A 13,513-nucleotide genomic window follows, 5' to 3' on the forward strand; every position below is an offset into this window, starting at 1 on the left:
GAGCTGAACACCTCTATACTCATGTGCAGATGACCTAGCAATTCTAACTTAACATTGAAACTACAAAATTTCACCCTAGAAATCAATGATAACAAACAGATACTCCTCATGTGACCTTTGGCCAGCATGTCGAGGATCAGGTGGTGAAAGCAGACAACGTGAATCTCCTAAAAAGCATCGTGAGCATGGATGTTGACAACAGATAGAAACTTACGACTTCCTTGAAGCAATTCATAAGAACCACCCTCAACTGTTCTTCCACAGTACGATTCACAAGTACAAACAAGAAGCAAACTATTTACAATATAGACTAAAACTGAGTGATAACAGGAGACACCAAGAGCACCCCATTTGGACACCTGCACACAAACTAAAATCCTTCCCATAGAATATCACATTTCATGAAATAAGCACTACCATCCAAACGTTAAGAAATAGTAAAATAAAATAAAATAAAATAAAATGAAAAAAATAAAATAAAACAAATTAAAATTAAATATAATGAAGTAGAACTCTCCAAGACAGATCAAACTCAATACTTCACAAAATCTCTTTCGAGGGGATGAAGGACCATAATGATACCCTTGCGTTTAGGACACCATCTAGCATTAAAAAGGTACCTACACAGAATATGCCTAACCACAGATTCAAACAGTCCTAGATGCAATAACCACACGTAAGACAGCATCTCAAAAGGAGCGATCCACCAGCGGCCAAACAGCAGGCAGAAATCAACTGGTCCAGGATACATAAAGGCCGGCGGAACCCATCAGGAGCACTCGTCGCCTCGGAACCCGAAGGAGAACATATCCTCACCTGTCTCTCATCGCCTCGGAACCCGACTGACAACCTCGGAGAGAGAGAGAGAGAGAAAAAAAAAAGCTGAATCTTCTCCGCGCCCAACAACTGGCGAATCGCCACATACAAGCCGCGGTTCTGCGAGTCGCGCACCCACAAAGAGAATTGGGTTTCTAAACCACGCTTTTCACTTGTAATAAAACTTTGCATCCAGTTAGGCCCTGCCCCACATTGCCACCTTTCTGACATCTGGCACCTATCGTGGGGTCGCTGCTGCTCCTGATATTCGGCGCTCAACATAGGGCCACTGCTGATCCTGACATTTGGCGCCCAACCAACGTGGGGTCCCTTCCGATCCTCACATCTGCCCCCCAACGTGGGGACCCTGCCGATCCTGACGGTGCACTTATTTGTTAACGTTTATGGAAAGAGGAGAGTAAACATTAAATTTTTTATCAATATGACAATTCTTGTATAGCACAGATTAACTGGAACATTTGGGAGTCCCCTAAAGTTTAATCATCTTTAAGATAACACTAGAGGATCGACGATAGATACACGTCACTGGTGGTCTTCAGAGAAAAATCAGACAGAACCGTCTCCCCGCCACCTATCTTACCCATCAATGACCCCTTCTATCTACAGGTGCTAGCCCCCCGATACTAATACTCTGTCTCTGGCCCGGGACAAAGATCTTAACTTTCGACCAGTTTCCAACTTTTCCACAATTAGAGCGAAGAGCTTAAGACTGTTCCTCTCCTCCTGCTAAGATGTAACAGACTTGCTGTAATACAGCAATAGTTGTAGACTGGACAGATTTATAACAGAAGCCACGGCAGCTGCTGGGTGCTTTTGGGCTGCAGACATCGAGTCAATGAACCTCGAAGGAAGAGTTATTATAATGACCAATGAAATACTTAGACCAAACTCAAAATAGGTGTCAGATATCATTTAAATAATATAACGAACAATGCAAGAACTGGGGAAAACTCACCACCGATTTTGATGTCGGGGGATATCAGGGGTCGTTCCGTGGGAAAAGTAGCTGGAGGAAAACGGATGACGTAATAGAATATTTCATATTGTTGAAAATTGCGAGAATGAATATAGCAATCATGGAATTTCCAGGTCAGATTGATGGCAGTGTTATTTTATTTCTTTATTTTTACTTTAGCAAAAGGAATAAAAATATTCATATTGATGCATACATAGTTGTATGTGCACGTGTAAGTCTAAGTGTGCACATGTGCGCGTGTAAGTCTAAGTGTGTACATGTGAGCGTGCGCATGTGTGCATGTGTACATGTGCGTGCGCGTGCGCATGCCACGAAGGGCTGATATACACAAACTACATTCACGATTAACTAAATCCATCTTTTAGAACTTACGTATGGGGCCGAGTTGTTCAATACAGTATTCTCTTGTATCTCTAAATGAAGAAAACGAATTACTTCTTCTGATGAAATTGAAAATCCCTCGTTTATCAAAGAATGAGGAACGCGAACGTAGGTCAACGCTCTTGTCCACAACATCTGGAAGAAGAGAAACTATCAACAAATAGCTCTGTAAGCCAGCAAGCATGGTGAGGGTCTTGGTTATTGGTGTGGTTATGGCTGGAAGCGAAAAGATTCTGCAAAGGAATGTGCGAGTGAATGACTTGATGGAAAGCCGATTGTGTTCTAAACCAGTATTTCCTTTTCTGAAAATACAGTTTGTGTGACGTGCAGATACATAAAAAAATACAAAAAAATAGAAAAAAAAAATACTCCTGTCTTCCTCAGGTGAAGATTAAACAAGAATTGTATTCGCCTCATAAGTCGCGCATGCTTGTAGAAGTAAACATCTCACCATTAACTGCAGTCATCCCCTTAACCGAGTGAAATCATCTGACCCAAGGCTTATTTAGAACATGTAAATAGCGTAGCGAAGAAGTTGACCACTTCTGTACGATGACGCTCACGTAATCGTCATGAGGTAGAAGGATACCGGTGTCAGCATCTTTATTATATATATCTTTTGTAGTTGTACACGAGTTAACCCCGGATTCTGTGAACTGGCTTGTTCACGTTCTCTATGTTTATTATTACTCAAAGTAAAGGAGAACGAGTAATACAGAAGTGACTTATATTTTCTAATGCGATTAGTGTGATGCGTCGTACATATGACAGCCGATATTGCGCGCAAGAATTTGACTCGTACTGTAGTGGTTAATCTAAATAGTATTCATCTCCCACCGTGCACTGATGGCGTAATCGGAGGCGTGCGGGTCTTGGATTTACATAGTTGCGGGTTTGAATCCCGCACTTATCTCCAATTTCCAGCAGTGACTTACATGCCTTATTCCAAGAGTGACAACTTGGGTCGCAGCTACCCAGTACTTCTAGTTGTAGGCTCCTCACCATCACCTTTTCTCCCTCAAGTCAAGGTACTTGGCAAGGCGTATTGAATTAGGATACGTTCATTTACATGCCAATAGTAGTTTAATGTTCTAATTTCTCGATGTTGGACGGCTTGTGCGGTCTTAGTTTTTGAACAATACACAATATTTTTTTTTTTTTTTTTTTTTTTTTTGCGACTCTTGTAATCTCTTCCATTCTTGTATTTTCTCGTTACGGTCGACGCGTAATTATCCCAGAGAGAAGAAGCAAAAGTTATCAAAGAAATATCATTAATCTAAGTCGAATCTACTTACTACTAATTAGAAAATATTCTTCCATTCATGAGGGTCAGAATTCTGCTTCTGAAGTACTATTGCCAGCACTTATAAACTAATACACTGGTTTGACAGTGGCTCGTGACGAGAATAGATGTAGCAACATTGTTAGTTTACACTGTTGTAAAAGTGTGTATGGGTCGGAATGACAACCATTACAATGACCAATTTACCATTTTTGGATTTTTTTGCTAAATTTATGAAGTCCATATGATGTGTGTGTATAGGTATGATATTGACAATTTATTATAAACCAATATCAACGGCAGTCAAGTGGTGATTAGCGGAGAGTAGTGTGGACGGGCATCTGCTGATCGACTTTAATTAGATCTGTACATGATTGACGGTATTTTGCTATTGTGTGCATGTGGCGTGAATGCACCCCAATCGTGTTTTTGATCAATATTATTTTATTGAAAAAACGGGTTATGTGCGATTAAGTGTAAAATAAATCTATTTTGTGCTTGTGTGTGTCGGTAGTAACACATGTTGAGGTAGCAGTATTAAGAAAACATTAAATACTTCCCAATTCAATTTGCTCGGGGATCATCCTTGGTAATTTAGTTATGTGGTCATTAGGAAACGCCATCGACATCATGCACCGAAAAATTATATTTATGTATATAACACAGGCGATTATATTAGGTGCCAAAGTATTAACTATATGAAGACAGACACGGGTCTTCTGTTCTCGTGATCAAAAATAACTACTGGCAACTCTGATTCTACCCCTTTTCACATGTGACATGTTGTATGGACGGCCGAGCACAGTAAGGGCAATCGTTGAGTCGTCGATTCGAATCACACCAGCGTCATTTATTTCTACATGGACTTTGTTCCGTAATGAACATAGAATTAAATTTACCAAGGATGCTCACCGAGTGAATTGAATCCTGAATTACCTTTCGCCTTTTAATATTGCGTTACCTCAATATATATTTGATATACCTACACCTCGCAAAATCTTTTGATACAGTTCCCCACGAAAGACAACTTACTAAATTAGTTTCAAACGGAATAAGTGGTAGCCTACTAAGTTGAACTAGTAATTGGTTAAACGTTCGAAAACAGTTGTTCTAAATGTCAAAACTTCTAAATGGAAATTTTTTTACGAGTGGAGTTCCTCAGGGTTTCGTTCTTGAGACAATTCTAGTGATGGTATATATATAAACGATATAGACCATGGACTGAATTATAGTCTTCAAATTTACTGATACAAAACTGTGCGGAATGGCAATTGATTACTGATACCAATTAAATATTCAAGAAGATTTAGATAAACTACATCATTGTCTGAAAAATGGTTAAAGAAACTTAACACAAGTAAATGCAAGGTTATGCACATAGGTAAAAAAAAACAGTAATTACAATTAGAAGTTATATGGAAATTCGTTAAAAGTGGATAGTGAAAAGGATCTCTGCGTAATTATCAGTAACGATCTCAAATCATCCAAGAGTATTTCAGGCTCTGAGAAAGCAAACGAAATTCTAGGACTGATTGTGCAATCTTTCGACTTCAAAACTACATCTCTCATTAACAAGTTCTACAAATCGTTAGTTCGTCCACATTTGGAACATACTCTTTCCGTATGGTAACTGAATCTCGTTAAAGACATCGACAGTTTGGAAAAAGTACAAAGGTGAGCCATAAAACAGATTCCAAATATAAAAAATAAACCATTTGAAAAAGACTAAATCGTATGAATCTATTTTTCCTAAACAAGCGTAGACTCAGGGGACTTGTTACATGTCTTGATTCTAAAAGGAATTAACATAAAAAGTGACAATTTTCACACTGAATGAGAACCACACAAAAAATAATGGTCTCAAACTGTCAGGAAACATATTTAATTTGAAAGTGGGTAAAACAATTTTGCCAACCGTGTAATTAATGAATGGAATAAACTTCCTGCAGAGGCAGTGCAATTTAGTTTAGTTCGAAATTTTGAGATTCGTATAGATCAGTGGTTCTTAACCTGTGGGGAATTCCCCACTGGTGGGGAATGGGGGAGTTGCTAAGTGGGGAATGATCGGTCAGACAGAAGAACCACTGTCATTTCTTTTTAATCGATGTGTTTTTGTTTCTTTTTGTTTGTTACTAGTGTCTTCTTGTTGTCACATTTCGTGAATTTGTTTCTATCCACAAATAATCGATAGTGCTTCAAAGTTTAATACATTACATCCAAATATTGACTTACTTTACAATTGTATTTTATTTCCATGTGATAACTGTTAGTAAAAATCAATATATGCAAACAAAAATTAAGGGCCGCAAAATGGCACAAAAAAGCAAAACCTATTTTACGTACTAAACACTGCATGGGTTAAAAACGAATTTGTCAAAGACCGATGCTGTGGTGGGAAATGGAGAGTTGGCTTACTGGTATAGATAAACACTTAAGCAAGATGCTGTAATGGCTGCCATTTATTTTATATTATTGTTTTGTTATTATTTGTCCGTTTATTATTATTTACTTTACTATTGTGATTTATCTGTCCATTTATTATCTACTAAATACCTATTTGTTTACTATTGAACATTACCCATTTTATTTATTATTATATCATTATTAGTTTTATTTATTTTTTCGCCTCTAACCTAGTTATGGACCAAAAGGTTTCCTATCGGCATGCTACTCCTCTGTAATCCTTTGTAATATTTAACCATCGACAAGTGAAAATGTAACATATAATTTTCTTATACTTAATCGCACATAGGTAGTTATTTTACTAGATTACAATAGAATTGTCAAAAAGTTAATAAAGCTGGGACGCCACATACACACATATCATAGTTTACAATGTCACCAGACATGTATTCCTTCCATAGGGAAATATTTCTTTGGATGAACAGGTCTACTTACAGTAGTCAATCACCAGGTGGCTGTCCATGTATCCACACTAGTCGTCACCAACCACCACTTGACTGCTTTTGGTCAATGTTGATTGATTCGTCATATTATATCTATACACACATATCATACTCGTATCGACTTCGTAAATATAGTGAAAATTCCGAAAATGGTAAACTGATCATTATGATAGCGTTTACTCCGACCTATTCATACTTTTTACCAAGATGTAAACAAACTCATTGTTGCCACATCTACTCTAGCCGAGTCACTGTCCAATCAGTGTACCAGTTGATGTGCTGGCGATAGCACAACGACTCAAAAATGACCACATTATGATAGGAGTCAGAACTGCTCTTGATTGGCTGTCTAGTTTGAATGTCTTGTGCAGTAGCCAATCGAAAACAGTTATGACAAAATCACTGGGAATGTGTCTAAAGCGCGGTTCACATGAACAACAAATCGGCACCAAGTTCAGGTTTTCTCGGCAGCTTTTTCCAGCTTTGCTCGTGGGATCGGGAACTTGGTGCCGAAACGGTGCGAACCGCGCCTAATCGCACAGTGTTCCCAAGTTACCGAAACTGCAGACGGAGTTGGGTTCCGCTGTGATGGTTAGGGTGGACTGGCCCCTTGGTTCAGTCCTGTTGGGTCTCCACGTCATAGACACTTGGTTCTCTAGGCACTGTTGAAGGTCCACCGAAGCTGAATCTGACACTACCTCGCCGTCATCGCGGGTGAACCACACGAGGACCTATAAAGACAGACTTTTAACACTTTCCATGCCTTTCATCTACATGGTTACACACGTTGGATTCATTTTACTTTACTTACCTTAAGTTAAAGTTATGGATTGAATTGTACCACAGTTTCAGACAATATAGTATATTAAAAGTATACCATCATCCATAGACTTAACGGACCTTTTATAAGCGACTTTTTTTTAAGGCAATGGACAAAGCTTAGCGCCTCAGTTTTCGAAGTCCTCCCACTATACAATCACATATCAAGAACTCGATTTCCCCGATTTCAGTAAAGCTCAGTTCATAGGACTACGTCAGGAGCTTCAGCTAAGATGATTCAAACTTACATTCCTTTTAAGGACAGACGTCCTCCAAATCAGGCTCGCCCAAAGTGGCTCGATAAAGAAACTGAAAAAAGTATTGCTGAAAAGAGACAGGCTTATAAGAAATATAAAAGCTCAGGTGCATCTAATGACTATGAAAGTTATGCATCAATACAGAGAGATTTAAAAAAAACAATAAGAAAAAAACAACAATACGAAATGAACATCGCTGATAAATCCAAAGAGAATCCCAAAGAATTTTATAGTTACATTAGAGATAAAAAGGTTAGGAATCACATTGGTCCACTATTATCTGATGACGGTCAACTTGAATATCAAATGAAGGAATGTGTAATATTTTAAACAATTATTTTAGCTCGGTATTCGTAAACGAAACACCTCAAAGTGAACTCCAAACTGAAACCTGTGAAAAGTCTGGGGTAAACTTACTCACTACGGTAAATATAACAAAATAAAAAATTAAAAGGTGTATAGATAAACTCAGAGTTAATAAAACACCAGGGCCTGACGGTTGGCATCCAAGAATCTTAAAAGAAATTAAAAATGAGATTGTTGTTCCATTAGAAATTATTTTCAAGAAATCTATCATATCCGGAGATGGCCCAAGAGAATGGAAGCTAGCTAACGTTACTCCCATATTCAAAAAAGGTGACAAAAAGAAACCAAATAACTGTCGGCATGCTCCGCCTTTGTAATCCTTTGTAACTCTTCTTCACAATCCTTGCTGATATTAGATGAAGTAGATATAATGAATCTGTTATATATATTGGGCAGATTCCCCTATCCCCTACCTTTTGTCCGTTTAATCGAAGGATGAATTTAACAGTAAAAACAGTCAAACAAGACTACAGTAATGGTTATGTTCAAAATTTGAAGGTTACCTTACCCTAGCTTATCCAAGACTGGGTTAGGATTATTAAACCTAACCATACACAAACCTGATTCAATACATTGATTAGGTGTCTAACAGAGTAATCTATTATTTACAAAACTTGTTCAAGCTTACTACGTATGACTACTCTAACATTTAATTTTATTTCTCGACAGCTTAATAGGTTAATTAGTTTCCAATTACTTCTAGATTAAATAGGAGTCTTCACTGCTGGAGCCCTTGTTTTTCGAACTTGGGCAACTTCTGGAACTACTTACTTTAGCTTCTGGTGAGTCAGTATGCCGTAGATTAATTGGGATCTTCAGAGAGCCGATCACGAAATCTTCTGGGTATTCCATGGGCGCAAAAAATTCGTAATTCAATGGTAAAGGTGAATTTCGTAAAGTATAGTCAGCTGTGTGGTGATATCGAATCTCTCCTCGTGATATTATCTTGAAAAAAAACACGAGTAAAAACTAATAGAATAAAAAAATATATATATATTAAGTAGACAAGTAAAATAAAACAAAATTAATGCACTGTTCATTTACACTATGTACACAGATGCTCTAAAGTTCTGAATCTAAATTTAGAATAATACCTTGAAATAATTATTATATCTACAATGACCATGAGCTTGGCATTCATTACCAAAAAATTAACTCAGAGGAATTCATTACATTAATATTTGGTTAATTAGTGTGAAAAGGGAAACTCAAGAGTTACCTGGACAGTAATGGCTGCCTTGTTCTGTCTAAAAGCAGAATACATAACATCAAGATGTAATTGGTGACTTTCTCTCCTACAATCAAGCTTACCACGAGGAGCGTGAATAAATAGGGAAGAATTTGTAGGAGAGTAGTAACGTGTAAAAGTTACAGTATATCTGCTCCCATGTCTAATTAGAGAGTGTTTGTCCTTACTCGGTATCCTAGGGTAGTTGACGGATGTTATCTGAAAAAAAAAGTGTGAAAAAGCTGTAACTAAGCAAAAATGAAAAAATGTGTTCATTATTGCATATCAAAGATTTGCAACAGGATACGAGACACTGGCTGAAGAGTCGTCAATATGAAAAACAAGTTGCGGAGAGGAGCCGAGGATGCGTAAAAAATGTGTAACTTTAACAAATATCACCTACGGAAAACTACATCATTACACACTTACAAACATACATCCACACCCTTAGGCGACCACCATCACATGCACGTGTGGTGAACAGAGTCCCCCACATGTGCGTCTACGCGACATTTTGGCTTATAGTATCGTCGCTGCAGAGATGGGATGGACATGGAATGTATATGTTGTGTAGAAACAGCTGACCATATTACGCCTGTACTACAGGCATTTGTATCCTCATGAAAGCACAAACCTTGGCCCTGCCGAGCCATGTTCCCGCGAGGCTGGGTCCTTTGCTACTTTAGCGTAAGCAAGCTGTGTATATAAGGAGCCAGGTTTTGGTCTCCATAGGCAGTTCTCCACAGCTCTTGTAATCACCGGTGCTCGATTCCTAGGCCCATGCGGTCATCTTTGCGGTCAGGGCAGCCTCGGAGCCCGACCGTCCGACCCAGCCTAGGTCGACACTCGCACTAACCAGAATAAGACCAGAACACACACTTGAGATTGATTCACTCCCTCGGCACCATAGTTCAAGTAACGTTCGCGTAATGTTACACACGCAGCGTGACTAATGGCAAAAGGTCCAGACAACAAATTTCCAACGCACACTATACCACTTCCCCAAATAAGCCCGAATTAAACCACAAGAAACAACTACATAACAGAACCAATCATTTATTAGGTCAAACTTGAGATTTAAACTTCCCATGAATGTAAATCTAATGTAACAAATGTTAAAGCTGTCAACCCTCGCATCCAATGCAAATAAGAGTGGCATAAAAACCACGACCGAATCTAGGGCCGGCAGTTATTAGTAGAACACAGATCCGCTGGGATCTGTGTAGTGTATCTTTTCCTAATACAAGTGTACAAGAATTTTTTTTTTTTTTTAGAACTTTCCGCTAAGCGCAAATTAGGGATAGGTACGTGAAATACTAGTACAATGGTAATGAAACATAAGTAATGAAATTATGTTTTAGAAAGTGAAAAACGTACAAAAAAGGTAAGTATGGTAGAGATGATGGTGTGAAAAGAACAGACAGGTAGTTGCTAGTGGACAAGACGACTGTGGAAAGAACATTGACTAAGCAATTCAAGGTGATGAAATAATGAAGGGAGACAATATTTAGAGAAAATATCTGACGGTTCAAGGACGAAAGGGACGGACAACGGGGACAGGAAACTGAATAATTTCATATACACTTACATTTATTCTTTCAGAGCGTTTGGCGTTAGAACCAAAGGCATGATAAGGAACGTAGAATGCTAGAACTCCTTCAGAGTCTGTTTTCAGGATTTTACACAGTTGTTCCTTTACACAGACCTTCATTGGTTCAAATGGTGCGTTGCCACCGGTTACCTTCGTCACGCTCACCTGAGGAGGAAGAAGAATATAAACTCTCTATCAGTCTCGTGTGCACTTGAGCCTAAGAGCTGAAGTTGTCCACTTTCCTAATGTATATTACATATTCACGAAGAACTATTGCAAATTTAAATAGATTGCTGCAAAGTGTGTAGGATAGCAACTAGTGTCCCTGGTTTCATCGACTGGATTACATCTGTAGTTTCTTGAAACTGACCTAGGGCACTAAACACTAGATCATTGTGTTGCATTAGTGTGGGATTGTTTTTATGTAACTGGCTGTAATGAGGGTGTAGAGGAGGAGGAGGAGGAGGAGGAGGAGGAGGAAGAGGAGGAGGAGAGGGAAGAGGAAGAGGACGAAGAGGGAGAGAAGGAAGAGGAAGAGGAGGAGGAGGGAGCGAAGGAAGAGGAAGGGAAAGAGGAGGAGAAGTAAGAGGGAGGAGGAGGAGGAGGAAGAGAGAAGAAAGGGGAGAAGGAAGAAGAGAAGGAAAAGGAGAAGGAAGAGGAGAAGGAAGAGGAGAAGGAAAAGGAGAAGGAAGAGAAGCAGGAAGAGGAGAAGGAAGAGGAGAAGGAAGAGGAGAAGGAAGAGGAGAAGGAAGAGGAGAAGGAAGAGGAGAAGGAAGAGGATGAGGCGTAAGAGGAAGAGGCGTAAGAGGAAGAGGCGTAGGAGGAGGAGGAGGCGTATGTTGAGGAGGCGTAGGAGGAGGAGGAGGCGTAGGAGGAGGAGGAGGCGTAGGAGGAGGAGGAGATGGAGAAGTAGGAGGCGTAGGAGGAGTAGGAAGAGGAGTAGGAGTAGGAAGAGGAGTATGAGGAGTAGGAAGAGGAGTAGGAGGAATAGGAGGAGGAGGAGGAAGAGGAGTGGGAGGAGGAGGAAGAGGAGTGGGAGGAGTAGGAAGAGGAGTAGGAGGAATAGGAGGAGGAGGAGGAAGAGGAAGAAGAGTGGGAGGAGTAGGGAGAGGAGTGGGAGGAGTAGGGAGAGGAGTGGGAGGAGTAGGCTCTATTTGTGGGCAGTAAGAAAAAAAACCTGTCAAAGACGAGTTTTTGAAGGAGGCGAGATGCTTATGGCATTTGAAAACTTGTGAGTCTACCTCGGTAGACTACCTTACACTTTTTATACTAGGATTCAGTTTTGTACTGGTACACCAAGTCGACTTTAACTACCTTTAGGACATAATAAATTGTACAACTCACCCTGACAGTCAAGGGAAGGCCAGGTTTGAGTGCTTGCTTGAAAGAGTCACCTAGGAATCGTAAAACAGTGCTCTGGATTCCAATAGAATTTCTGGACGCTTTTATTTCAGTCTCTGTGCCTTCCTCAAATACAGAGGCAGATGTCCAGACCTGTCAAGAACAGAAATTTAGACATCCCTTCAATAAGCAGACCAATATGCACGAGAAGTTAAGAATATTATAGGTTAAATGGTTTTTAATGTATCCTTGAATATTTTTTAATCCCAAGAATGAACAATCAACATTTTGAGAAATTTCTAAAATGAACAGTTTCTCTCCTCCCGTGAAGGACTTTCCATACTTCCCTTCTGAGCTCTGCCAGCAGACTTACACCGTGAACCACTGAAGTAAGTTCAAGTTCACTGAATAAATTATTGATTTGGAGAAGAAAGGACAAATGAGAAATTGGGCGGTCAGAGTAAAACGAAGACGATTTCAGAATTTATTTGCTCTAACGTTCCGACCAACTTGATCTTCTTCAGAGACTTTTTGTACATCTCTCTGAAGAAGACCGAGTTGGTCGAAACGTTTTAGAGTAAATAGATTCCTAGATCGTCTTCATTCTTACTCCCATCACTCAGTCTCTAAAGTGTACTTACCGTGAAAGGTACAGTATCATCACTAGCATTATTAGTTAGTTCCTTGAATGTAAACTCGAAGTTCTGACAGCCGTGGATCTAGAAAGTAACAAGAACCGAGTGGTACCCAAAGAATAGTTTTTATATGATTATGAAAAAATAGAATTTTAACTCCAAGCAAAAACACTTGTGGACTTTGTTCAATGCAAAATAACTAAATAGCAAGTTCAACAAGCTAAATAAACTTACTGGGCTTTGCTTTTTGAATTCCATGTAGTCAGTATGGAATGGGAGGGGGCGCAATGGGGAGAAACTGTGCGGGGGACTTCTTCTTAAGCTAATTTCCGCTCTGCCTTTGACTGGTCTACCAAAACTGTAGCTGAAAAAAAATATTAACAATGATATTTATGATATATAAACAAATAGAACAAGGTTCAACAGGATACACAAATGAAAATTAACATGTTATGACCACACATCGTGATGATATGTACAAGATAGATCACAGTAGTTGACCATAGTACCATCGACTGAAAATACAAAGCCCTACGATCAGCAACGGTTCTTGGAACCTAACAGACTTTTCGGAGAAGAAACGTTGAACATTTTTTTTTCCCATACAAAATTCAGTGCTTCTTATCCTCTTCATGATCCTAGTATTATTGGTGAATAGGTTTGAAAATCTGCCTGTATCTCCTGTCTTGTTGATATCAATCAAGAACAAAACTGGTGTTTGAAGAGATGCCTGTGGCCACCCACTCGTCACTTCGCTCCTTCTTATTCTGACATTTTCCACCTTCAGTTTTAATTCTTTGTGTGGTACTTTATCGAATAAATCTATGAACTTCTTTCGAACGAAATCTCAGGCTTGCTATACATGAGTTTCCCTTCCTGAATTCATACTGGTGA

General features: G+C 39.2%; 1 protein-coding gene across 3 annotated transcripts in view; it reads right to left on the reverse strand.

Moving 5' to 3' along the window:
* The window catches only part of LOC143039882 (alpha-1-inhibitor 3-like), a 58,187-nt gene that overhangs the window by 20,853 nt on the left and 23,821 nt on the right, over positions 1 to 13,513 (reverse strand). For all 3 annotated transcript variants that reach the window (XM_076210210.1, XM_076210202.1, XM_076210219.1), the window contains exons 6-14: positions 12,854 to 12,983; positions 12,626 to 12,703; positions 11,988 to 12,137; positions 10,641 to 10,808; positions 9,044 to 9,271; positions 8,596 to 8,769; positions 6,939 to 7,113; positions 2,186 to 2,329; positions 1,793 to 1,843 (exon numbers count right to left, since the gene is read on the reverse strand). In XM_076210210.1, coding sequence (XP_076066325.1) covers positions 1,793 to 1,843; positions 2,186 to 2,329; positions 6,939 to 7,113; positions 8,596 to 8,769; positions 9,044 to 9,271; positions 10,641 to 10,808; positions 11,988 to 12,137; positions 12,626 to 12,703; positions 12,854 to 12,983 — 1,298 coding nt within the window. The remainder of the gene's footprint in view (positions 1 to 1,792; positions 1,844 to 2,185; positions 2,330 to 6,938; positions 7,114 to 8,595; positions 8,770 to 9,043; positions 9,272 to 10,640; positions 10,809 to 11,987; positions 12,138 to 12,625; positions 12,704 to 12,853; positions 12,984 to 13,513) is intronic.

The sequence above is a fragment of the Oratosquilla oratoria genome, chromosome 2, assembly GCF_046742065.1.
Source record: "Oratosquilla oratoria isolate Oo_2021 chromosome 2, ASM4674206v1, whole genome shotgun sequence".
Classification (NCBI taxonomy): Eukaryota; Metazoa; Arthropoda; class Malacostraca; order Stomatopoda; family Squillidae; genus Oratosquilla; species Oratosquilla oratoria.